The sequence below is a fragment of the Microtus oregoni genome, unplaced genomic scaffold (genome assembly GCF_018167655.1).
Source record: "Microtus oregoni isolate MIOR12 unplaced genomic scaffold, Mior012 000022F_ref0000154, whole genome shotgun sequence".
Lineage (NCBI taxonomy): Eukaryota > Metazoa > Chordata > Mammalia > Rodentia > Cricetidae > Microtus > Microtus oregoni.
In genome coordinates this window covers 3,183,059-3,210,331 of record NW_024543081.1, presented here as the reverse complement: position 1 = coordinate 3,210,331, position 27,273 = coordinate 3,183,059, and the positions used below count along the sequence as shown (strand labels likewise).

Here is a 27,273-nt window from a genome sequence, read left to right as displayed (position 1 = left end):
GTGAACAGTTTGCATCCTCGGTTTGAACGTCTCGGCTGTCTTACCTGTCGTAATCCCCATTGCACAAGGCTCTGACTGAGATCTTGAAGGCTTGCCACACAGGATTTAGGGTGTTTTTGACAACTTCTGTCTTGTGACAAATAGTAAAACTGCGAAAAGAGTTTTCAATTATGAAGTTATAGATTAATATACATAAAATTACAATATATTACATAAGAATATACAAAAATAGACATAAAATTACATATATCTAAATCAGTAATTCACTTACGATGCGTTATTTTATTAGCCATGCCTATCCGTGGGCAGAGTTAGTGTTGTGAGTCCCTGGCTGCTACTGCTGCCTGACTTCATATACAAACATAGATTTATAAACTTGTGAGATCTGCTCTTTAGAATACAAAAAATAAGATGTGGCAATATTTACCCCAAATAATTTTCTGTAAAGCCAATAAATCCTAATGCTATTTTATAAAAACCAAAGGTACTCAACTAAGGTCATTGGCTTTTTGACAAATTTGCTTAAGGTAAGGTCAAAATTTATGTTACGATCCTGGAGTCACCAGGTGTGGAATGAAACAGTTTCACATTAGGAATCTTTCCTCCTAAGAAAATGACTTCTTCTGTTCGAGGAGATCTTCATAAACCAGGAATCATTCTTGTTTGTATTAATCATTCTTATTTCCAGCACACGGTATGAAGCTGTAGACATACAATGCTCACTAGTAGGCTTTCCGCTGCTGGAGTAATGACTGAACATCCTCACTGGACTCGGATGCAATCTCCCTAACATATAATGTGTTAAAATCAATAGGAAATCAAGAAAATAGGAATTTATATTTATAAACTAGAAAGAGTTTTAATTATTGTTTCCAGTACAGATTGTCTGAACCTATTATCTGAAAGGCAAATTTAGAAGTAGCTTCATATTTAAATAATGTAAAAACAAAGAACAGGTCTTGCACTTAAAATATGTGTAAGTGAGCAGTATTAAAATTATTTTTCAGTCAAGTATCATAAAATCTATCTATAAATGTTTTAATATATCCATTAATTCATATTTTGACACAGTTGGTAAACTAGTTTTCAATAAATTGGAAAATATGTCTGATTTATCAATTCTAAGTATTAATTTTTTAATGATTTGGAAATTTGAAACAGTTTTGCTTTGGAAAAAACTATATTTCATTTGATTTAAAATATCATTTGTATAAGCAGAATCTATTTTCACAACAAAAGCATCATTAAATGTGTGATAAGCTGAAATCATACAAGTATACAACTTAGAAAAATCAGTAAGAGACCTCGAGAAACAGGCAGTTCAATAGGAAGGAGACAGAACATAGAACTGAAGAAATCCTGTCCTCTGCTGTGTCCACAAACACAGTGTGAATAGCGCTGACATCTTCCACAGTCTCAGAAGCACCTGAATAGTAGCTAAGCGTCGAGCTCCATTTCCTCCACTTTCAGGTTCTAAGCAACATTTTCTCTTTAGATAATATTTCACTATGCATTTTCCAGACAAACAAATGATGCATAAAACAATATTAACAGTAGATAAGAGTTAAGCTCCGATGTGTAGGAGAGTTTGACATGAGTTTGTATGGTAATTCATTCCTTCCTTCCCCAGTGAGGAGGATCAGGAAACTGTATCTAAATACATGTTACCAGAGTCGTTAAGTATCAGACATGAGTTACTTCTTGGCAACAAACTCTCAGTCATATTTTTAGCTCCTAAACTTTCTCATAAATGTGCACAGTATGATATGAACCACAGGAATGAATAATCAGAAGGTAGAGTCATACACAGTGAACTCAGCACACACTCAACTAGTCATGACCGGCAAACACTACACAACACTGAATAACTTCCCTGAGCTTTCCATCTCAAGGATTCTTGGAAAATCACGGTAGGCCATCATAATACATGTCCCCCAACTCTCTTCCACAACAAATGGTTGCCACTCAATTCTATTGAAAATATATTTATCAGTTCAGGTTTTTACAAAATGCCATTATTCTACATTGTTAAAAGAGAGAAAATTTTTATAGAAAAGCAAAGAGAAATCATAAACTAATTTATATGTTAGACATAACATATATGTGCTTATGAGATTGGTTTGAAATTAAAAGCACATCCATCTTTAGAAGATCATATATTTTATTCCATTTACTAACTTGAAGATATCTGAAAAAAATAACAGCACACACATTAGCATTACCCTAGCACTGGGTGGAGCAGAATACAAACCCACCTTCCATCCTCATTACTTCGATAAAATACAAGAAAAGGATCCGACTTCCCAAAAAAATCCTTCTTGTCCAATTTGTTCGCACAAAACTGCATCAAGACAGCATCCTGAAAACAAAATTAATAACACAGCTCAAAATCTGGGGCAGGAATAGCTACAGATCACAAACAAGATTTGACAAGAAAAACACATTTGTTATTTTGATGCCGCAGGCCAAGTGTTGGGAACTGTAGACAAAAAGCCATTACTTACTGCAGGATTATGAGGGTTTAAAATATCCTGGAAATTTTCATTCAAATGCCAGACGTCTAGTATTCAGAAGCTGAACCTGCTCCTATCCTCCAATTGGTAATGAGTGAGACAACTTCAAGGTTTTAATGTCATACAAGAGTCAGTGTCTTTGGTTACATACATTATTGCAACTCCTGATTGCTTGGGATATGTTTAATGATCATCTATTACATGGGATGTTTTTTAGTAAGCCCTTATTACAATCTAGTTGGGAGAAATGGGTTATTATAAAGCAGCAGAGCACAATATCTGAAAACTAAAATCATTTCCTTGGTGTTTAAGTTCAAGAGAAATAAAGCGTCTTTCTTTGTGTGTGCAACATAATTGACATCTGTAACTATTCCAGACTAATCATTATAATCGATTGGTTTACCCAGGCACTTATACTCTAAGTAATTTCAAAGGACTATCTGGCTCTCATACTAAGGTAGTTAAACACTATTAAATTGAGCATACTGAGTATTTTTAGTGGTAGAAAATGTATAGTTATTTAAACTTCAAATCAATACTCTGAGAATTTATAGTGTGTGTGCTTGTGTGTGTGTTTGTGTGTGTGTGTGAAATTCATTCATGAGCCCTAAATCTACACGACTCCTGTCCTTCCTCTTCTAACCTCTTTGTCCCTCCTCTCCTCTCAAATTCATGATCTCTTCCTCAGTTATTGTTACAAGTAAATACGCGTGTGTGTATATATAAGTATATATGCCCCTGTGCGTATATAACTTACTGAAACTTTTAGCACTATTAATATGCATACGTGTCCAGGGCTGACCAATTGAGAATAGAAAAGTATGTGGGAGCTCATCCCAAGGGGAAAATGATTCTCCCTCTCTCGGCAGCCATTGGGAGCCTCTAGTTCTCATCTAGCAAGGGATTATGTGGAATTTCCACCACCCATACTGGCAAGTCAACAGATTTTATCAGTATACCAGATCTGTTCATGTCACCATGCCATTGGAATTCCATGTTAGCATTTTCTCTGTCACATCTAAGAGACACTATGTAGTAGCAGGTGACCAAAATCTCTCCCTCCTACAATATTTCCACCCACTCTTCTCCAATTCTTATTGAGCTTCATTAAGTGTAGGGGTTGTTTTTCTGATGTATCATTTGGTGGTGAGTACCACACAGTCTCTTATTCTCTGCATTTGATTAGTTGTGTATCTCTTTAATAGTCTCTGCTGCAAAACGAAGCTTCTTTGATGAGACTTAAGAGTTACAGTTATCCAGAAGCATAAGGGTAAGTATTTAGAATATAACTAGAAATCATATTACTTTAAAAAAAATGGTAGAAGTAGGTTGTTTAGGTCCTATGACCTCTCCAGTCATGAAAAATTGGAAAGGGTTCAGTATTACAATTCCTTCATATTAAGATAGCCCGAAGTGCAATTAGACAGCTCTTGGTTAACCCCAAGATAAAAGTGACACTATTGCAATATTGTGGAAATGTTGCTTGTTTAGTTATTGCTGTGGTTCCTGGGTTTACAGCTGGGTAGGATGTTTGTTTTTCTACTTTGGCGGCTGAATACTATGGGATGGGAGCTAACTTTCGAGAGACTTATAGGACAGTTCCAGCTCAAATCCTCCAAGACCTGTGTCCAAAGTTAGTAGGATATTTTACCTTCCTGTCCTGGGAGGCAAGTAAGGACAATGACAATGTTCTATATTGTTTTGGGAGATTCTTCTACTTCTCTAACAAACAGCTCAAAAGGAGGTTTTATGCGCCTGGCACTAGGGGTCTTGTCACAGTGCAAGGATCTTGGGGAAAGCACCACTCCATATGGCATAAATAAGCCAAACATACATACATATGCATATGAATAAATCCATATGCAAGCTTGTATAATAATGTGATTCCCCATGACATTTTCATACTTAGTAAACTTGTAAAATAAAGATTTCCTATGTTTTTTTCATACGTATGTAAACTTGTAAAATAATGATTCCCTATGGCTTTTTCAAACACTCTTGGTGTTATTTCCTTCCTTCTTCCCTCAAGCCCTGAATTAAGCTTCCTTCCCATTTGCTAGTAAAACTCCTCATTTTTTTTTTTTTTACAATATCCTGCTACTAAGCCTGTCTCCTACTATCCTCTTTCCTAGAGCTACATTTCCCCTCCCCTCTCCTTGATCCCGTGCTCCCTTTCTGTTTTCCTGGCTTCTTCAGATACTTTAGGTTATATAAGCAAGCACAGCTGAAGATCTGGAGCAAGGATCTACAAATGAGACAGAGCAGCTGACCTTTATCTTTCAGGATCTGGGTTATACAACTCAGTATTTTTCAATTGTACCCATTCACCTGAAAATCCACGACTGATTATTTACAGATAAATATAGTTCAATTATGCATATGTATCACATTTTCATTATACATTTGTGGGTTGAATGACATTGGGCTTTTTCTATTTCCTTGCTATTGTGGATGAAGCATAATGAACATGGCTGTACAAGTATCTGTGGAGTAGGGTGCGTAGTACTTAATGAACATTCTGCTTTTAGTTTTTAAGAATGCACTATGTTGATTTTCAGCCCATTTTGGGTGGTGTCATCCCTGGTCTGGTATGTATTGGGGATAGTTGTAGTTATGTGCACTCATGCTTGGGTCTTCAATTTTGTTTCATTGGTCTACATGTACTTTTCTGTGCCAATGTCATTTGTTTTATTACTATAAGTAATATGACCTGAAATTTGGTATGGCAATGGCAATTCCTCCAGCATTGTTCTTTTGGCTCAGGATTGCTTTGGATTTTATGATATTTTTTCTACTTATGTGAAAAATGTCATGGGGATTTTGATTGGTATTGCATTGAATCTATACGCTGCTTTTGGTAGGATGTTCTTTTTCACAAAATTAATTCTACCAATCCATAAGCAAGAGGGAGGTCTTTCTATCTTCTAGTATCTTCCTGAATCTCTTTCTTCAGATATTTAAGGCTTTTATTACAAAGCTCTGTTACCTCATTGGTTAGGATTAATCCTGGGTATCTCTTTGTTGAGGCTGTTGTGAATGGGAGTGTTCCTGTGATCACAGGGAGCCGGTTATCAGCATAAGGAAAGGATACTGAGTTTGTATCCTGTTACTTTGCTGAAAGTACTATACATAGTATCTGATGTAAATTTGGAGTTCTTATATGTACTATCATCTAAAAATAGGGATAATCTGATTTCTTTTTCTATTTGTAGCCGTTTAATTCCCTTCTCTTGTCATATTGCTCTAGCCAGGGGTTTAAGCATTATATTAAAAGTGAGTGAGTATTGTATACATTCCTTACTTCAGTGGTGTTACTTCCAAGTTTTCTCTATTTTATGATGATGTTAGTTATGTGTTTGTCTCATACAGCCTTACCATGTTGAGTATGTTCTAAATCTATTGATGTGATCATGTGATTTTTTGTCTTTAAGTTCATTTATATGATTTATTACATTTTTGGATTTATATATGTTGAATTTTCCTGATATCTCTGCAATAAAGCTGACTTGATCATGTGGATGATCTTTTTCAGTGTTTCTCAACCTGTGGGGCAGGATCCTTTAGGGGTCACATATCAAATATTCTGCATTTCAGATATTTATATTATGATTCATAACAGAAGCAAAATTTCAGTTATGAAGTGGAAACAAAATAATTTTAGGGTTGGAGTCACCAAAACATTAGGAACTGTATTAAAAGTTCACAGCATTAGGAAGACTGAGAAGCACTGTTAAATGTTTGCCTGTATTTGGTTTTCAAGTATTTTATTGAAAAGTTTTGCATCTAAGGTCATTGCAGCTATAGGCCTGTAGTTTTCTTTTTTTCTTACGTCTTTACCTGGTCTTTTTATTAGAGTAATACTTCACAGAAGGAGTTTGGAAATGCTCCCTCTCTCTTCCTTCCTTTCTCTTTCCTTCCTTCCTTCCTTCCTTCCTTCCTTCCTTCCTCCTTTTGTCTCTTTTTTGCTTCTTTCCTTCCTTTTTGTTTTTTTTGAAAAGTGATTTAGTGAATATTATTTGTAGTTCTTTGAGATTCTAGTAGAAAACTGTTATTGATCCATCTGGGCTAGGCCTTTTAAGTCAAAAGAATTTTGTGTCCTTTAATCTCCTCTGTTATGGGACTGTTTGGGTTGTTGATCTAAGAAGATCTGGTTTAGATCTGGGGTGGATGAATCTAGAAATTTTTTCATTTTGTTTAGAGTTTCTATGCTACCAGAGCATAGATTTTTGCTTTATAATATTCTCAAATTCTTTGGTGCCTATCCCTGTCTGTTGCTAATTCTTTTAATTTAGGCCTTCTCTTTCTTTAAATTAGTTGGGTCAAGGTTCTGTCAACCTTGTTGATTTTTTTCAAAGAACCAGCTCTGGACTGATTAGTAGAATGTGTATTTGTTGGTGATTGGGTAGGATATTCTGTAGATTTCTGTTAGGTACATTTGATGAGTGATGCCACTTAATTCCAGCATCTCTCTTTATTTTGTGTCTAGATGGCTGGTCTGGGATATCAAAGTCATTTACTGTTATTGAGTTGGGATTAATATGTGTCTTGTAGTCTATTGGTATGCTTTTTATGAAATTGAATGTGCCTAATTTTAGTTCATGTATGTTTGGGATTGTAATGTTTTCTTGATTAACTGGGACCTTGATCACAGTGAAGTGCCTGTTTTAATCTCTTCTGATTAATTTTTGTTTGAAAACTATTATGCCTGTTATTAAGATAGTAACGCTTGTTTTTTGGTCTCATTTACTTGAAGTACTTCTTCACTTCTTTTTCTACTATGGTTGTTTTATATCCTTGAAGGTAAGGTGAGCATCTTGGAGGTAATAAAATGATAGATTTTTTTAGAACCTGGAGTATAAATTACTTCAGGTTCTTCTAGCTGCTAAAGTTTCCATTGAGAAGTCTGAGAAGTCATCTGTTCCCACATTCTAGGAGGAATCAACGTTGTGGAGTCCTTGTTCTGATCATTTTTACAATGTATGTGACTTGTATCTTTACTGCTTTTTCTGTATATCTGACATTTTAACTATAATATTACATGGGGAGTTTCTTGTCTGGTACTCTTTGATTTGTATTCTGGATGTTTCTTACATCTTTCCTGAATTAGAGGAAGTTTGATTCTATGATTCTACTGAAGAGCTGATCTAGTCCATTGTCCCATGGTATTTCCTTTATGTATTCAGACAATTCATAGATCTTTCTATGGTATCCCAAAGTTCTTGAATATTCTTTTTAGTACTTTTGCATGTTCTTTGCTTGAGTGGTCCAATTCCTCTGTTCCATCGTCAAATCTTGACTTAAAAGGGGGGGGGGGGTTCTATTTCTAACAACAGTGTTTCACTAAACTATAGCCAAGTGAACTGAGTACGTTGGAAAATCTGTTGAAAGATGCTGGGAGATCAGAGCCATTGCATCAAATTTCAGACTTTTGTGTTGGACAGAGGTCTGATGCTACAAATATGACTAATTTTGCTAATTCTATTAGAGTGTTGATGGTGGATATGATGCCACTGAAGAAATGACTTCTTTAGTATTGTTAGAAGATACAACTAAATCAATGGATTTACATAAAGTGGTAAAAATATGTTAAAGCAACTTATTTTTCCATTGTCAATATATCTGATGCTCCTCCCGTGTTAGCAGATAAAAGAGAGTGGCTTGTAAAATTGACAGAATATGATGCAATTGCTTTACAATACTCAAGCTTAATTGAGCATCCTTCATTCAGGCAGAAAACATTCAGGCAGAAAAGTCTTAAAAATGGACAGAAACATGTAAGTCATCATCAACACTGAATTTCATAAGAACCAGTGGATTAAACTCTCACCAATTCCAGAAATTCCTTACAAGTGTTCATGCTGACAATGATAACATCATATATTTGGGGGTTGTAAGATGCCTAGGTGGGAACCAAATATAGAAAATACTTAAGATTATAACAAATTAACAAATCATTTGAGGTTTGAGAACCAAAATTTATTTTGTTGCCAGAACTTGAGAATGAAAATTAATTTACCGTGGCGTGCATTTTTAGTAGAGTAACCACTTATTTAAATGAATTGAACATGAGTCTTTTGCCATTTTTTGGCTTGTTTGTTTTTGTTTTTTGTCTTTTCGAGACAAGGTTTCTCTGTAGCTTTGGTGCCTGAGTCTTTTAAAGGTAAAAAAAAAAAACTTATTGAAGAAAATTTTCACAAGATAACAGTGTATAGATGAGAAAGAAATTATGACAAGTTCAAATTAAGGCAAACAATTTTAGGCATTTCATTATGTTGACTAAACACAGTCCCATGAACAACAGAAAAGACACTACTTGGATTGATTCCCTTAGCTTCCCCGTCTAGGCTATTGCCTTTCCTTTGTACTAGCTGACAATATCCAGGAACACTTTCTACAGGGTGCCTAATGGTCAAACTTGGTGGGGACACAGGTAGTTAATATTCATTCTTCTTCCTGTCATTCATTACTATTTCTCCAGGCTAACCCTCAGTTGCATAACAGTCTGTCATCAGGTGTCCCTCCTCACACACTACCTCCATTCCCCGGGAATTCCACCTCTTGGTGTAGATACAACTTATCTCTTTCCTGCTGACCCTCTCAGCTTTCTTTTCTATTACATTTCCGTTCTGTTGTATCAATCATCAATACTCAGAAACATATTCTACCAAGGAATCAAAGAAGCCAAACTGGGCTGGGACTTAGGTAGGTGATTCTCACTGTCCTTCAGTATCTACATTACATTATGACCAGACTTACTCTTAGCTCTACATTGTCCTGATTTCTGCAGCCCTAACACCATTCCCTGGAGACTCCAGCTCATGTTGGAGATCTAGAATCTCCGTGACCCTTTCATTCCTGTCTCAGTAAATTTATTTTTTGTCCTATTGTCCCCTGTATTCAGGAGTCCCTCCTCCTACCACACCTCTACTCCCTGGGGAATTGACCACTTGGTACATGGACCCATTACCTCCAGCTCATTCCCATAGCCCAACTCATCTTTTCCTCCTAGCCCATCTCCATTCTATTATGTCATCTAAAGACCTGTGGCAGTACTCTCCATAGAGATGCCATAGCCATCTCACTAGCCTGGGATCCAGAAAGGGCATCAAATACTCACCCAATAAGACAAGAAAAGGTATCAATGGCTAGAAACACCTCAGTACTAAAAACTACAGAAGCCTAGACTCCAGCACAGAAACATATACATGGACAGGCAAGATAATATGCCTCACAAGAACCCAGATACCCACACAATATATCCTAAGAAATGCAATATCAGTGAGGCACAAGACAAGGACTTCAAAGTAGCAGTTAAGATAGATCCAAAGACCTTAGCAAGTATATGAACTGACTCCTTAGTGAGGACCATAAAAACACAAAGATAGCTGAAGGAAATACTGAATGCAATTCAAGACATGATGGTTGAATTTAGCAAAGAAAAATAATCACTAAAAAAAATTCAAACTGAAATTAAACCTGAAATAAAAAATTTATGAAGTCATACAAATACCCCAGAAGTAGGCCTTGCCAACCACAAGACACAGAAGTGATAATCTCAGGTGTTAAAGACAGGATAGAATAAATGGAAGCCTCAGTCAAAAGAATGTGAAATCTAAAAATATCCAGGCACAAACAATCTAGTAAATCCAGGACATTAAGTAAAGACCAAGTCTAAAAATAATAAGAGTAATGAGAAGAAACCCAGGTCAAAGACATTTTCAACAAAAATCACAGGATAAAAATTTCCCAATTCATATAAGGAGGTGACTATCGTGGTATAAAGAGCAGACAGAACATCAAATAGACAAGACTAGAAAAGAAATTCCTCATGACACATAATAATAAAAACACTAATCATATAGAACAAAGAAAGGATATTAAAAATTGCAAGGGGAAAAGGCCAAGTAATATATAAAGGCAAGTCAACTAAGATAACAGTTGATATCGCAATGAAGACTCTGAAATCCAGAAGGATCTAGATGGATATTGTACAATCTCTGAGAGACAAAAATGTCAGCTCCGACTAGTAAATCTAACAAAACTATCAATCAGAATAGACTGAGAAAGATAAACATTGCAAAATAAAACCAGAGCAATGTTTATCTACCAATACAGCTCTACTGAAGGTACTAGAAACAAAACTTCTTTGTGGAGATGTTAAATGCACCCAATATGATACAAGAAATAAATAATGTCAGAACAATAAAACAAAAAAAGGAGGAAACTCCATGAAAACAAAATAACAGGAATCAATAAACACTGCTCATTTAAAACACCAAATATTAATGATTTCAAATACTCAATAAAAATCTACAAACTAACAGATTGAATTAAAAATCAGAATTTAGTTTTCTGTTACATCCGAAGAAGATAGCTTATCATCATGGATAGATATCACCTCAAGGTAAAAGGTTGGGAAAGGTATTCCAAGCTAACTAACTCAAGAAACAAGCAGGTGTAACTATTTTAATATTTAATAAAGTAGACTTAAAACCAAAACAAGTCAAAATAGATAGGGAAGGACACCACATTCTCATCAAATGAAAACCAACAAAGAGGATATTGCAGTCCTAAACATGTCTGCACCAAACACAGGGCACCCAGTTCATAAAAGGAACACTACTATAACTAAAACCACATATGGGCCCATACAAAATGGTAGCAGTTACTAAAGACCCTACTCTTGATCACATTCAGGTCACCTAGACAGAAAATAAATAGAGAAATGCCGGAAGAACATGATGTAATAAATCAAATAGACTTAGCAGATAATTATAGACCACTTCACTAAAACACAATAGAATTTACCTTCGTTTTAGCACCTCATGGAACTTTCTCCAAAACGGACCACATACTGAGAAATAAAGTGAGTCTCAAGAGATGCAAGGAAATAAAAATAATGTCCTGTATCCTATCTGACCACCACACGTTATATCTGGATATCAACAGCAGAAACAACAAAAAACTCACAAATTCAGGGAAACTGAATACCTCACTACTGGATGAAAAATGGGTCAAAGTAAAGATCAAGTGGAAAATATAAAACATTTTAGAATTGAAAACACAACATATCCAACCTTCCTTTATCCCAATCCTCCTTTTTCCCCAAGTTCCCCCCATTCTCCCCTTCTCCCTTTTCTCTCCCCATCTCCCCTTACCCCCATCCCACCCCACCCCCAAGATCTCAATTTTCTCCCCGGCCATTTTGTCTACTTCCCATAGCCAAGAGGACAACTATATGTTTTTCCTTTGGTTCACCTTCTTACTTAGCTTCTTTGGGATCACCAAGGACAATGGCACGGGGTTTTGAACCTACGTAATGTGCTGGCTTTGTGGGAGCCTAGCCAGTTTGGATGTTCACCTTCCTAGAAATGGACGGAGAGGGGAGGACCTAGGACTTACCACAGGGCAGGGAACCCTGACTGCTCTTTGGACTGGAGAGGGAGGGGGAGAGGAGTGGGGGGTGGGGGAGAGGGGTGGGAGGAGGGGGAGAAGGGTGGGAGGAGGGGAAGGGAAATGGGAGGCTGGGAGGAGGTGGAAACTTGTTTTTTTTTCTCCTTTTCTCAATAAAAAAATGGAAAAAAAATAAAAAAAAAAGAAAACACAACATATCCAATCCTATGGGACATGGTTAAGGCAGTTCAAAGAGGAGTGTTCATAGCAACTAAGTGTCTATGTCAAAAAAAAAAAATTGGGGAGATCTCATAATGGTAATTTAGCAGTGCACCTGAGAGCTCTAGAATAACAAGAAGAAATAACACCCCAAAGAAGTAGATGACAACTTAGGGGCTGAAATCAATTAAATATAAACAAAACAAGCAAACAAACCAACAACAAAAACATAAGGAATCAATAAAGAGTTGGTTCTTTGAGAAAATCAAGGAAATTGTCAAACCATTAGTTAAATTAACTAAAAAACACAGAGAGATTTAAGTTAGTAAAATTAGAGACGACAAGCAAGACATTACTTTACAGTAGATACTGAAGAAATCCAGAGAATCATGAGGATATTTTTAAAACTCTGTGTTCCACCTAATTGAAAAACCTAATAGAAACAGATGAATTTCTTGATATATACAACATGCCTTAGTCAATCAAGATCAAATAAACAATTTAAACACACCCATAACTGCTTGTGAAATAGAATCAGTTATTGGTAGTTTCACAACGAAATCCCAGGGTCAGATGGATTGAGTGCAAAATTCTTCCAGACCACCTACGGAGATTTCACATATAAATAGAAAAATTCTCAATACGTATTGGCAAACCAAATCTAGGAACACATCAAAAAGATTATTTACAAAAAAAAAAAAAGATTATTTACCAGAGTAAAGTTGGCTAAATCGCAGAGATGCAGGGATAATCCAACATATACAAATCATTATATATAGCTGCCAATTAAACAAACTTGAAAACGAAAACAAAACAGACAGCAAATGTACAGGGAAAAAAAAGACTTTTGAAAAAAAATCCAAGTCCCCTTCATAATAAAAGTCCTGAAAAGACTAGGGATACAAGCAACATACCACAACCTAATAAAGACAACTCATAGCAAGTCCACAGCCAACGTCGACATAAAGCAATTCTTCTGAATTGAATAGAAGCAATTTGCCAAATCAGGAACAAGATAAGGATGTCCACTCTCTTCATGCATATTCAACATAGTACCTGAAGTCTTAGCTAGAGGATAAAGACAACTGAAGGAGATTGAAGGGATGCAAACAGGAAAGGAAGAAGTCAAAGTAACTTTACTTGAAGATGATTTGATAGTATACATAAGTGACCCTAAAACTACACCAGGAAACTTCTATGGCTGGTAAAAACTTTCAGCAAAGAAATAGTGCCTTCCACAATTGTCTCAAAAAAACCCAATATTTTCAGATAATTCTAACCAAGCAAGTAAATGACATATATATATATATATATATATATATATATATATATATATATATATCTGTGTGTATATCAACAACAACAAAAAAATTTATGATCTTAAAAAAATTTGAAGGAGTCATCAGAATATGAAAAGATACTCATGCTCAAGGATCAGTAAGATTAATATTGTGAAAATGTGAAAAAGGCCATCCTAGCAAAAGCAAATACTGGTTCAATTCAGTCTCCATTGAAATTCGAACAAAATTCTTCACAGAAATCGAAAGAATGATTTAAAGCTTCATATGGAAACGCACACATTAAATAAATATGTATCCCAGGACAGCTAACACAATTCTGATTGATAAAAGTATTCTTGGAAGTATAGTAATTAAAAACAACTTGCTGTTGGCATAAAATTAAATATGTTCATCAATGGAACTGAACGAAGATCCAGGCATAAATTCACAATCTTATAAATACCTGATTTTTTAAAATAAAGAATCTGTCTAAAACTGAATGACTGAATGTAGAAGAAAGTCAAAAGATCCTTACTTATCACCCTACATAAAATTCAACTCCAAATGGATCAAAGATTTCAAAATAAGGATATATTGAATCTGAGAGAAAAGAACATGGGAAGTAGCCTTGAACTCATTAGCATGGAAGATTTTCTGAACAGGGCAATTTAATGGGACTTCATGAAGCTAAAAAACCTTCTGTATGGCAAACAACACTATCATTCAAGCAAATTAGCAGGCTAGAAAATGGAAAAAGATCTTTACAAATTTTGTATCTGCTAGAGGCTTAATATCTAAAATACAAAAAGAACCAAGAATGCCAAGAAAACATATGAGCAAATTAAATATGGGGTGCAGAACTCAGCAGAGAGTTCTCAAAAGATGAAACACAGATGACTGAGCAGCATTTTAAATGTTAATCATTTCTCAGTTATCATGGAAACACAAAATAAAATTACTTTGAGATGTCATATTATCTTTTTCAGAGTGGCCTGGATAACACAAACAAATGGCAGCTCTTGCTGGCTAGGATGTGGGGGAAGAGTGGCACTTATATTCACTGTTCCTGGGCATGCAAACTTGTCTAGCCACATAGGAATCAGTGTGGCAGTTACTCAGTGATCTGGAAAAAGATCTGCCTCAAGACCCAGCTATACTATCACTGGACAAATACACAAAAGATTTCATATCCAACTCAGAGATACTTGCTCATAAATGTTCATTGTTGCTTTTTGCATAATTCCAGTTCAGAAACTCAAGCAGTCTACATGTGCACCAACTGATACGTGGGCAATGACTGCATGTTATATTTATACAATGGAATGTTATTTAGCTATTAAAAATAAAATTATAAAATCTGTAGGCAAATGGATGGAGCCAGAAAATGTCATCCTGAGTGAAGTAAGACAGACTCAAAAAGAAAAATACTATCATGTTTTTTCTCTTCTGCAGATGTTAGCTTCTAAATCTTCAATATGTGTGCTACAATTCATATGACCATGAGGTTAGGTACATATTAGGGGACAATGAGGGAAGAGATCTCCTATGGAGGGAGAAATAAAATACATCATTATTAAGAGACAGGCAAGAAACTGGAATGGGAGAATTTAGAAGGAGATTGAAGAGAGGAATAAGGGAGAAGAGAATATGGGAAGAAACAACTAACAGCAAAACCGACTTAAGGGGTCATATGGAAATCTGCTTCTGAAGAAATTTCTTAACATATATACATATGTGTGTGTTCACATATATATTCACATGAGCGTGAAAGAAACATAAATGAAATCACCAAATAGTGGGAAAGAGAATGCCTAAACTCAACATCTTATGGCACCAAATAAAATATCCACTGCCAGGAATGAATTACATCTCATTGAGTTGCTGGCCAATGGGGCCCATGGAAACTCCCAAACATCACAGACTATTGCCAAGGCTGTTGGTTGCTCTCCAGAACTGATGATAATGCCCTATTACCAAATATAAAATTTGAACATGGAGAAATTGAGCTGGCATCTGATTAGAGGCTTCACCCCTACTGACTAGCATTCATGATACTAAAATACACAATGCTGTGGGATTAGCCAAACACTCTCTGACTGGATTTAAGGCCCATTCATATAGAACCATCCCTAATACTGCCAGGGTAAACAAGAACCTGAGACAGGTTGGGCCATAATCCTAGGGGAAAACAAATACTATTGTTCTACTACAGGAACATAGGGACAAAATGACTCTCAGTGATATTCTGCTATACCCATAATTCGGTGCCTTGCTCAGCCATCATCAGAGCTACTCTCTCCTGCAGCAGATGGGAACTAACACAGAGAGAGACCCATAAGTGGACAATGTTCAATTCGTACTCTCTTGTAAAGGAAAAATTAGACTTCTTCAGTGTAGTCCCTACTGGGTATACTAACTATACTAAAACCAGGCATTATGCTCAGCAGTGGATGGTCAACAAAAAATGAAACCAGTGGCAATTTTGTAGAATTTTTGTTTTTATCTCTTTGTTTGGGACAATTTTTGTCCTTATAGTCATTGCTTGTACATTTGGTTTACAATGTTTTGGTTTTGTGGGTTTAGGTGTGTGTGTGTGTGTCTATGTGTGTGTGTTGTATGCACATGTATTTGAGTTCCTTGTTTTATTTGTTTATTTTTGTTTTTTAAAGAGAAAGAGAAAGAGAGAAAGGGCATGGAGTTTTCTATTTACATTAACCAAGAAATGGAAATGCCCTGAATGACCATCAGTTATGAATGGACAATGGGAATGCAGTATACTTACAAAATGAATTATTATTATTATTATTATTCCTTTTGGTTTTTTGAGACAGGGTTTCTCTGTAGATTTGGAGCCTGTCCTGGAACTAGCTCTTGTAGACCAGACTGGCCTCGAACTCACAGAGATCCGCCTGCCTATGCTTCCCAAGTGCGGGGATTAAAGGCACGTGCCACCACTGCCCAGCTAAAACATGAAATATTATTCTGCTAGGAAAAATGAAACTATTATATCTGAAGGCAAATTGAGTGGAACTTAAAATATTCATTCTGAGTGAGGTAACAGACACCCAAAAAAGACAAATGTCATGTACTTTCTCTCATCTGAGGATGCTAACATTGACTCTTTAGATATATGTGCTTCATTTGCAATACCCATCTCGGTCAGGAAATTACTAAGAGACCGTGAGGAGGACCTTTCAAGGGATGAGAGCTAGAATATGTTGTGAAGAGCTGTAACAGTGAATATTGGGACAGGAAGAGTTAATGGAGTGGAGGTATTGGAGGGAATATGGAAGAGGACATCCAACCGTGAAGATCTTTCATAACAGTTATACTTCAACATTCTTAAAATGTACAACATACACCTGTATAAAAAGACTTCAAATGAAATTGTCACACTAGACACAGTAGGATCTATTATTATAACCATAGATTACTGCATGGCTCAAATCTCATGAGAAGCTCCTTTCTGAAGGAAATGGAGACCAGCACAGAGACTATAACTGGTCAAGGTGCAGAGAATGAGCGATTACAGAGTTCTCAGCCCTCCATGGAGCATCTATGTCATGGTCTTCCCCCCGCCCCAGGCTCAGGTATCAGTGTGGAAGATAGGACAAACATTCTAAGAGCCAGACGTGGTAGAAGACTACAAGGAAGCCGCTTTCCGGACACAGCAGGCCAGTTTCCGTGTGAACTCACAGTAGTGTGACAGCATGCACAGGACTTAGTCAAGCTCAAGGCAAATAAAATCTCAGCTTAGAGACGGGGAATTGGCACAAACTCTCAACCCTTTGCTGAGGAGTTAGAGCAACGATAGCCGTGGGGACAGTGACAGCCATTGTGTTACGATGTGACTACTGGAATGTCCAGCACCCTCCAGGGGATGGCCACATAACTGAAAGTATAAAGACAGCACAAATGGGACTGGATGCTTTTTGGGTTTGACTTTTGTTTTCTATTTTTAAAGTGGACATAGCACTGGATGTGTAAAGAAGAGGATGTGGATCAGGAAAACTTGAGAAACGGAGTGAATATGATATTGTATGGAATTCTCAAAAAACAGTAAAATGTTTTAAATACAAATAATTTTAAAGAAGAAAATATTTACTTACCCTACAGCAATTTAGCTCCTCTGCCGTTAATATGATTGTGCCACACTTTCTGCCTGGGATTCCTCTACAACAATAAGGTCACAAATTAGCCCATTTAGATTTAAACGAATATATGTTTATTTCATATAATCACATAAAGAGCCTATTACTATTACTGAGGTCTTCCCCTGCAGAGTGCATTCCTAGCTTCACCATTTAGCTTGTCCTCAGATCCACATTCATTTCCAAATTAAGGGAATCTCTTAACATCATGAACAATATGTCAGGCTTCTGTCTGAGAATCTTCAGGTCCCTTTTGTTGTCTAACATACAAATAACATAATATAATACAGCAAAGCTTTTTCTCACAAACATCAGAAGACCCAATTTCCAGCATCTCTCCCCCCATTCATCAAACAGTGATTCACTTGTCCTTGTCTCCTTTGCCTGCTCATTTCCAGGTCAATACGTCACAGCTGGTCTGTTACTACTCTTTTGCTTCAAGCTGCCTAGACCCTTCAGCAAAGTTCCATTTATTGGAATATCATTATCACTCTGTTATGTACTATTAAAGACTGAACCATAAGAATTAGCATGTAATTATTCCAAAATTCTTTTAAGAAACAATTTTTATGCTTTTTCTTCCAAACTGTTAAGTTCTATAAAAGCAATATTGACATAAAGTTTTGTCAATCCATAGTTTATATGTACCCGGTACTCAGTACACACAACCGAGGATAAAGTACATAAACTCAATTTAGCAAAACAAAATCTCTATCGAACTGTCTCTCTATAGTTCTTTATTTTATTTATGCTCGTATACTTTTAAAGGACACCGATAATATAGGTATACTACACTAGGAATACATGGGATGTATTCACAGTTCCTGTTATGATTTGGAGAAATGTTCCTCCAAAGTCCAGTGGCTATAGGTTTGATCCACACACTACTGGGAGGTGGAAAGAGCAAAGGTCATTAAGAGTTCAAAAAGAATAGTGGGACCAGCATCTCTTGAGTCTCTCCTAGCTGGAGAGATACAGGTTGGAGGTGAAGGCTGCCTTGATACAACAACCCCACCTCCACTGTCTCTTGTTGCCAGAAGCCCAGAACCAAGATCTTAGATTGGAATCTCCAGAGCTGCATGCCAAAAGAAACCTTGTCTTTTTATAAAGTAATTGCATCTGCTATTTTGACATGCAGCTGATCTACACAGTTCTCTGCCTGCAAGGAAAGAGAGCGGAATCCTTGCCAATCCTCCAGAAGGCATCGCAGGGCTCTAATGGTGTGTTCTATGTCAAACCATACAGCCGAGATCCTTCTGTGTATCCTAAGAATGACACAGGTAGACTCAGCTAAAGCATGGTTTATGTATGCCCTGGACAGTACAAGTCATTTCTCATAATCATGGTATATGTGCAACCAATTGGAGTCTTATTATCTTTATGGGGAAAATGCAAGGAAATGGGCAGTTAAAATCTCAGAATTTGTGAAAATATCAAAATAGGTTATATTCACTCTGAATCTGTGCCTTCTTCCTATTGGCCAAAGGGTGGGGGGAACTTAAGGAGTAGACCTCTCCAGCTTCTTCAAACAAAGGTATGTCAGTGCACAAGACTTAGAAGGATATCAGTCTCTCACTTGCGGGCCATGTCTTCTCGCCGGCAGTGTTTCTAGTTACTGAAAACCTTAGTGGCTCTCCTGCTATGTCATAGGCACAGGCTCCTGCCCAGATCCTCCCTGGATGAGCCACGTTTATAGTTTGGCTCCAGCTGAGATAACCGAGTGACCTGGCAGTCACAGGCTGTAGTCCAGGAGCCTTTGGCGTGGTGGGAAGTGAAGAAGATACACAACGAAAGGATATTTTAACATCATGGTGAAATGTGCTCATGAGAATCACAGCCCTGTGACTGGACACCAGGAGTCAGTGGTGGCTTTGAAATGTATTTTGTGATATTTGTATCACATGCTGAAGATTATTGAGAGGTGTGTGGCCATACCTTCGGTCTTCTTGCTCACACTTGCCTGATATTGAGCATTTACTTAGCATTGCCTATTCGAGCAGAATGAGTTTCTCGTCTCAACAAATCTGTTTAAAACAGTCCATTGCTTTTGTTTTCTTGTTTTTAAACGTGTTATTCAAAATTCCCCCATTCTTCATGTACTCCTAGAGTTAAGGGTTACTTTCAGACAACTAACTTAAAATAGTAACACCCACTTCCCGCTAGCAAAATATGCTTTAGTTTCCTCATGCTTTTAAAATGAATTCCCACCAACATAAATCGTTAAAATAGCATTCACTGCTGATTAGCTCTGTAGATCAAATTCTCAGTGGGGCTGGGTAGGCACTCGGCCTACAGTTACTCATAGCAGAAGCACCATGTCAGGCTAGCAGGCTGCACATTACCCTCAAGCCTGGCATGGCTGACCTCCATGACTGTGTATCTGTGATTTCATCTTCTACCTTCATCACCTGCTCTCAAGGGTCTGTGTGATGGCACTCAATGTAGTCAGTTCATACCTTGCACTCAGCAATGTATTGTGATTTTGACTTCCTATGCAGATGCCCCTCCCCTTTACCACATGTAAAGCAGCATCACTATGGGTGTGATACCATAGCAAAAAAGTCACAGGAGACAAGATCCTCCATTCATATGATACATGTACTACACTCATGGTAATAACACATATGTGTGCTACGTGCATAGTATATGCATACTATACAGTTACAGCACTCATGCTACAGCCATACTACAATTATTCTCCATATGTAGTATACACAAAGCTCTGGATATACAAAGGTCACAAGACAAAATTCTCCATCCTATACTGCACACTCTGTGACTCCATAACTTTATTCACATGCATTTTATTATTGTTATTTATTGGTTTTTATTGAGCTCTATATCTTCTCTGCTCCCCTCCCCGCTTCTCCCCTCCTCTTTATCCCTCTCCCAAGGTCCCCAAGCTCCCAATATGCTTGGGAGATCTTGTCTTTTTCTACTTCCGATGTAGATTAGATCTATGTACATCTCTCTTAGCGTCCTCATTATTATTGTTATTTAAGCAGCTCATTTTAAACCAACTGACAGTTACCTTTAGCAAGCTACCTAATCACTTTGAAACTCAGAGTCTTCACTTGACAGCTCAAAGTAATTGTGTAATTTTAAATATCGTATGTCTACTAATAATGGTGCAGAATAGGCTGTACATCTCAGTGGTAAGTGCTTGCCTCTCATGTGCAAGGGCCTGAGTTCAAACTCCACTCAGTACCATCAAACAATAAAAGCCAAACCAAATCAAAGCACAAGCCAAACGCCCAATACATTATAGTTTTGTTATAGAATTGTTATTTAGTATTATTTTACTTTTTTTATTATGTATTATTTTAAATTGCCTGTTAATTCCAAATGTGGAATTGACATAGAAAATGTTAAGTCCAGATAATGTAAGATCGCAGTGGGAAACTCACTCTTCTTTTTAACTTAGGGCATGGCACTGAATTATCTATGGCCTCACCTCATCTGGTGAATATTTCCATTGTGAGGAAGATAGATAGACTCAACGGACACACGTATAATGAAGTATCTTTCTGCAACAGAATGCTATGTACAGTGAATATGTGTAATGGATTTGTAAAGTAGTTGCTGCATACTGAAGTCTGCACTGTGCTAGAGGGGTTAGAGTGTGAGAAGCAATGCTAAGTACTAAGGCCTAGTAGGAGAGAAAGCTTGTTACAGAGTTATTTTCGCCAAGGCTAAGAATGAGTGAGAAGTGAAAAAGATATGCAGTGAAGGAGTATTGATGACAGAAGGGTCAAAGATGCTCACGATAGTCAGGGCCCTACGGTCAGACACCAGGAGTCAGTGGTGGCTCTGAGACCTAAAGATCCCACAAGGGCTGTGAACTGATTAGAACTTCAGTGATTACAAGCCTTTAGTTATTTCAAGCCTGGAGCCAAATTACCTCCAGCTCTCATAGGGTCCCTTTATAGCACTCCATTCCTTACCCACCTCAGAGTCTGACCTAACATCCTGATTATCAGATCAGATAAATCCTTTGGAAATGGACTTCCACCAACCCTAAGGCTAAGGGTGTGTAATCAGATAACATTTGGGGTCTCTAACAGGTCTCCCTGCCTAGCTCTAACCTGTCTAGCTCTAACCTGCCTAGCTGATGCTCCTAACAATGTACTTTAAAAGGGCCTTGATATTTTTCAATTTATTTTTATTTTGAAACATTCTTATTTTACATACCAATCCCAATTCCCTCTCCCTCCCATCCTCCCACTTTTCTGCCTTCCCTCGGCCCTATCTCCCATTCACTCCTCAAAGAGGGTGAGGCCTCCCATGGGGAATCAACAAGTCCATCACATCACAGGAGCAAGGTATCCTTCCAAAAAGCCAGTTCATGCCGTAGGGATAAATACTGGTTCCACTGCTAGTGGCCCCATGGACTGCCCAAGCCACACAACTGTCACCCACATTCAACAGGCCTGGTTCAGTCCTATGCAGGTTCCCCCACTGTCAGTTCAGAATTAATAAGCACCTACTAGCTCAGGTCAGCTGTTTCCATGGGTTTCCCCATCATGGTCTTGACCCCTTTGCTCACATTATCGCTTCTCCCTCTTTACAACTGGACTTGAGGAGCTTGGCCCAGTGTTTAGTTAGCTGTGGATCTCTGCTTCTGCTCCCATCAGTTGCTGGATGAAGGTTCTATGACGACAGGGTAGTCACCAATCTGATTACAGGGGAAGGGCAGTTCAGGCGCCCTCTCCACTATTGCCTAGCTTCTTAGCTAGGGTCATCCCTGTGGATTCCTGGGAATATCCCTAGTACCAGGTTTCTCGTTAACCCCTTAATGGTCCCTTCTATCAAGATTATCTCTTTCCTTGTTCTCCTTCTCTCTCCTTCCCACAACTAGGCCTTCCAGATCTCTCATGCCCCCCCTCCTTTGCTCCTTTCCTTTCCTTCCACCCTTCCCTTTCCCCATACACTCTCAGTTTACTCAGGAGATCTTATCTCTTTCCCTTTCCTAGGGAGATTCATGTATGTCTCTCTTAGGGATTTTACAGCTTTGCTCTGTTACTATAAAAACTGAACGAAACTGTTACCATGTTGGAACATGGAGTGTGGGGTACTGGGGTGACATGAATCTGTATTCCTGGACCACAATTATCCATACATGACTCCAGAATAAACTGGCTTATTCTTTTTGAGGTAAAGGTGTGATCTGATGTAGGTAAAACCTACTTGGATTTGCCCCAGGAATACACGATGGCCAGACTACATGCTATAAGAACAGAGACGGTAACTAGATGGGACTCATGGTACCCCATGGAAGATGGAGCCAGGCATAAAGACAAATGAAGTGTGAGATTCTAAGTAGACTGAAGGTAAAAAGGTGGAGCAGAGTGAGTCACAGGCTTGGTAAACCTCACGCTGTCATTTTGACCTTCTGCTGAGGCCCTGGAAGAGGTTGTGACGTTCTAGACAGCTACCTCAGCCCTTTCCAGTCATGTGGCTGTGATTCCCTAGCTGTCAGATTACCAGGACAGTAAAACCAAGAAACCCATAGGAGTAAAACTTTCCAGGCTGGAGAGATGGTTCAGCAGTCAGAACACTTTCAGCGCAAGCGTGAGAACCTGTTTCAAATGTCAGCACCCATGTAAAAAGCAGAGTTTGGCCTCTTGTCTCTGCTATGGGGATGGGAGGACTGCTGGTTTCCCACCGAACTCAAATTTCAGTAAGAGACCCTTTCTCAAGCGAATAAGGCAAAGATAGGATAAAACACTGGACTTCCCTGGTCTCCAAATATGCACACACACATCTGTACCTGCAGACATTTGCACACACATCACACCACACACACACACACACACACACACACACGCATGACCACTTATATGGGCACACATGCACACATAGCAATAGTCTATTGTTAAATAAATCTTCCTCCAGGAGCTCCAGGCCCCAGGTATGGAGAAGGGACTGAGAGGCCCTCGCCTCATCTAGAAAACTGGCCTGCTTCATAGTAAAGGTGTCCCACAGTTCTAAGAGCTTATTACTGATCACCCAACAAGGCATATTTTCTGGCTCTTGTCTCCTGTCTTCTAGAAAATTATAGCACTCCTACAAGCAAAATGGAAGGGCTACCCAGCTTGGAAAGACTGTAATAAATCTGATTTCTATTTCATTTCTATTTCCTATTTTCTTTTAGATTACACGGAAGCTAAATGGCATTCAACTTGACACCAGTGTGCCTAAAGAGACATGAAAATTACTGGTAAAACCAGATTGCCTCATTGAGCTCAGGGGTGAATGTACAGAGGTTTACAAAGGACACTGTGAGAAACGGATGCTGCTGTTGCTGCTGCTGTTGTTGCTGCTGCTGCTGTACTCAGTGCACCTGCACTTAAAGACAGAACATAGAAGATACAAAATATGTGCTGTTCACTGTGAGTAGTGTCTTATGAGATATGCCAGGCGAATCAACAGCACAAGCTTCCCCTGGCCCAGAGACCTCTGACATCCTTCTAGACAAACACAAACGCACATCCACTTAAAAGTCTCACAGATGAAAACACTCGAATGAAAAGGAACTTACTTATTGTGTATTGGAGTATTTTCTCCAAGAGTAATTATAGGATAAAGTACATCACTTCCCAAAATAAAAGAGCTTCCCAAATGCAACTTTTTAAAACTAGTGATGGATTTAATTTGTGATATATTTATTCTCCTCTGCAATATGCTATGTACTAACAAAGTTTCATTTCCAAAATTATGGTAAATTGGTTAACAAAGTGAACAATTTGTATCCTTAAAATATCTCATATGCCAGACAACTGAAAGTAAAAACTTTGTTTAAAATTTGAACTATTGTCTTCACCGAGAAGTTCATCTCTCACACTGAATATTTAATATTGAAACTAAATGGGATCTTGTTTTATAGGCATGGTGTCATTGTTAACATTGAAAAAAAGAAGGCAGCCATTGTAGTAGTAACGAATGGTAATTCTTTTTATGCTTAATAAATATTTATAATCTATAATCAATAGTATATATTTATAACGAACATTTATAACATAATCTATATTGATGGCAGGCTGAGAACTAGTCCAAACACCTTGTAGATTACAATGAATCCCAGAGTATCTCTGACCCCTAAAGGGCAGAGGAATAACATAAAAATCTATAATAGTTAATGTAGTATGATGTTGTTGAGTGTGTCTCAATATTTTGAATCTTACTTACCATAAAAAGATAGCTTTTTCTAGAACATTAACTTTTTCTACTAATCTTGGATTCCTTTCTTTTAGAGTGGCCAGTTGTAATGAAATCTATCTAGATAAAGAGTTGACCTGAATAGTAGTGTGCATTTGCTGAATCAAGGCTGTGGCTGAAGCTGGTGTAGATCGGTTTCCACAGCATTTCAGCCTTCAGGACTCCCAGCTTTGCCCCCACATCAGCAGGCAGCAACCAGGAGCGATCTCTACATTCCTTTGCCACTTGCCCTTTCTTCTATACTGAGCTCTCCAGACCAGGGGCTGGACAGCCCTTACAAAGGGTTCTATTACTAATTGTGTAAATTCTGTCCATGATCCTGATATGTATTCTGTCTCACACAATCTTGTCTTGTACTTTTGACAATTGATCTGTTATGAAAATCTTGCTGTGTATGCTTTGAGACAGATTGGCACTGACCTCTCAAAGCCAAATTGGTTTATTAATTGCTTTGATTATCAGAATGTTTTTTTTTTGTTTGTTTTTTAAGACAGGGCTTCTCTGTAGCTTTGGAGTCTGTCCTGGACCTAGCTCTTTTAGACCAGGCTGACCTCATACTCACAGAGATCCGCCTGTCTCTGCCTCCTGAGTGCTGGATTAAAGGCGTGTGCCACCACCTCCCGGCTTCAGAATGGCGATTCTTAAACACCTCATATGTCAAAAGTATTTAAGATGTTATTTATGTGGCTTTGATGAGCTAGATTACCTATCTATTTATAGAAATATTAAGCTACTATTACTGAACTTACTCTCTGCCTTTATATTATAGTGATTCCATTTATAGCAAGGGTTTTATAATCTAAAACCTTCATCCCAACTCTTAAAAAACAAATGTAAGGCTCTTACATGCAGAACAAACAGAAGAGGTGTGTTTCACCAGAACAGAGTTTTCCCAGCATACTTTAGGTCATGAGTTTGATTCCCAGCACCAGAGAATGTAAAACAAAATAAAATGCTTAGCAAGAAATGCATAGAAATCTATTACTACACATTATTTATTTTCATAAACATATATTGAATTATTATTCTTCATAAGAATATACAGAAAACCTGTATAGTAACAGGGGTGTGATGTTTCTCTTTTTAAGGTTTTTGGCAATTGTTATTTGGGGATGGAATGGGAAAGATCTTGGCCTCCAGCTTGTGCTAGAAGAATGTTCTTGGTTTGCTCCAGCGAGCTACATGTGTCCTGCATCATGAAAGAAAGAAAAACCATAACCATTTCTCTGTTGTCCTATTTTACCCAGGATTTGAGCTTTTGTGCTTAAGAAAAACAACAGAGAATTTAGAAACAAACAAACAAGTCATCGAAGATGTTTACAAGGCAGGGAATGGACTTTAATATGACTCAGAAAAAAATCGATGCCGCCAAGTATAACTGCAAGCTTATTTTTAAAACCACAACTGGATCCATTTGCCCAAAGGGCTGAAAGCCTACATGAGAAGGGACTTTATTTAGAAATGCCAGTTGCCTGCACAGTTATCTGTATTTGGAATCCTGCCTCAGACTGACTTAGTCTGAATTAAGATCCAATTGCACGGCTTCTGTGATTACAGAGCGTGTGATCGACACTGCTCTCAAAGCAGAGATCAGGCATTCGGGTATAGTTAAGGTTTTCCACTCACTGGGGTGTATTCTCAGAGACTGACGTCCCTTGACTGTACCTAGTTCTAGAATGACAGACACTGTGCCTCCGTGAAGACTGAATATACAGGGGTCACGAAACAAACACACAAAAACTAACACCATATCTATGTCTCTTCCTGCAAGGACAATATGAGCCTTGGAGTGTGCACAAAGCTTGTGAGGGACGAGGTTGAGATCAGGCATTGCCCACTAGAAGTTACTCAATACTATATTAAATGGTGGATTTTCAGGTTTCGAAATGCCTTGCCCTAGGACACTCCCTCCATTTCATAAGCAGTTCGACTCCATTTTAGGCAGGAAGATGATTATAGCCCCTAGGTGAACCCACAAGCTACAAATAACTTATCTGGGGGAATGGAAAAGGAGCCACCCTGTTAGCTTATTTAGGTGAATTGAGACTATGACAGCCATGGGCATGTTAAAATCAAGTCAGAAAAAACCGAAAGCAAGAATTTACAAGACACACAGACCCAGGAATGGTACAATTCTCCTGCATGGACCTCATAAATTATACATGCCTAACTCTGTGACAATCCAGCTCTACACCAAACCGTCATCTGATACCTGGTGTTGGCACCAAACACTGGCAAACAGAAAAGTCCCTGCCAGTCCTCAAAGCTTCAGCTCCACTCAGGCCCGTGCTATTGATGCAGCGTATTGGACCTTTTCCCTTGTCTGGACTTGAACCTACTGCTTCCTGTTCTCAGACCACAGTTCAGCCTTCCCCTGTGGCTAGACTTTAGAGATTTGCTCTCTGGTGTCACCTCAGCAGCTCCAGCGACAGCTCCTCCAGACACTGGGCTGCTTCCTTCTTACCCATAAGGCTCTGTCTCAGCCCAGCTCTGAATCCT

At 38.0% G+C, this 27,273-nt stretch overlaps 1 protein-coding gene across 1 annotated transcript in view; it reads right to left on the bottom strand.

Annotated features, from left to right (window-relative positions):
- Positions 1–27,273, bottom strand: part of Cpne8 (copine 8) — a 178,238-nt gene that overhangs the window by 67,408 nt on the left and 83,557 nt on the right. The window contains exons 7-9 of the mRNA XM_041672522.1: positions 17,515–17,578; positions 2,256–2,359; positions 45–149 (exon numbers count right to left, since the gene is read on the bottom strand). Of these exons, the coding sequence (XP_041528456.1) occupies positions 45–149; positions 2,256–2,359; positions 17,515–17,578 (273 nt within the window). The remainder of the gene's footprint in view (positions 1–44; positions 150–2,255; positions 2,360–17,514; positions 17,579–27,273) is intronic.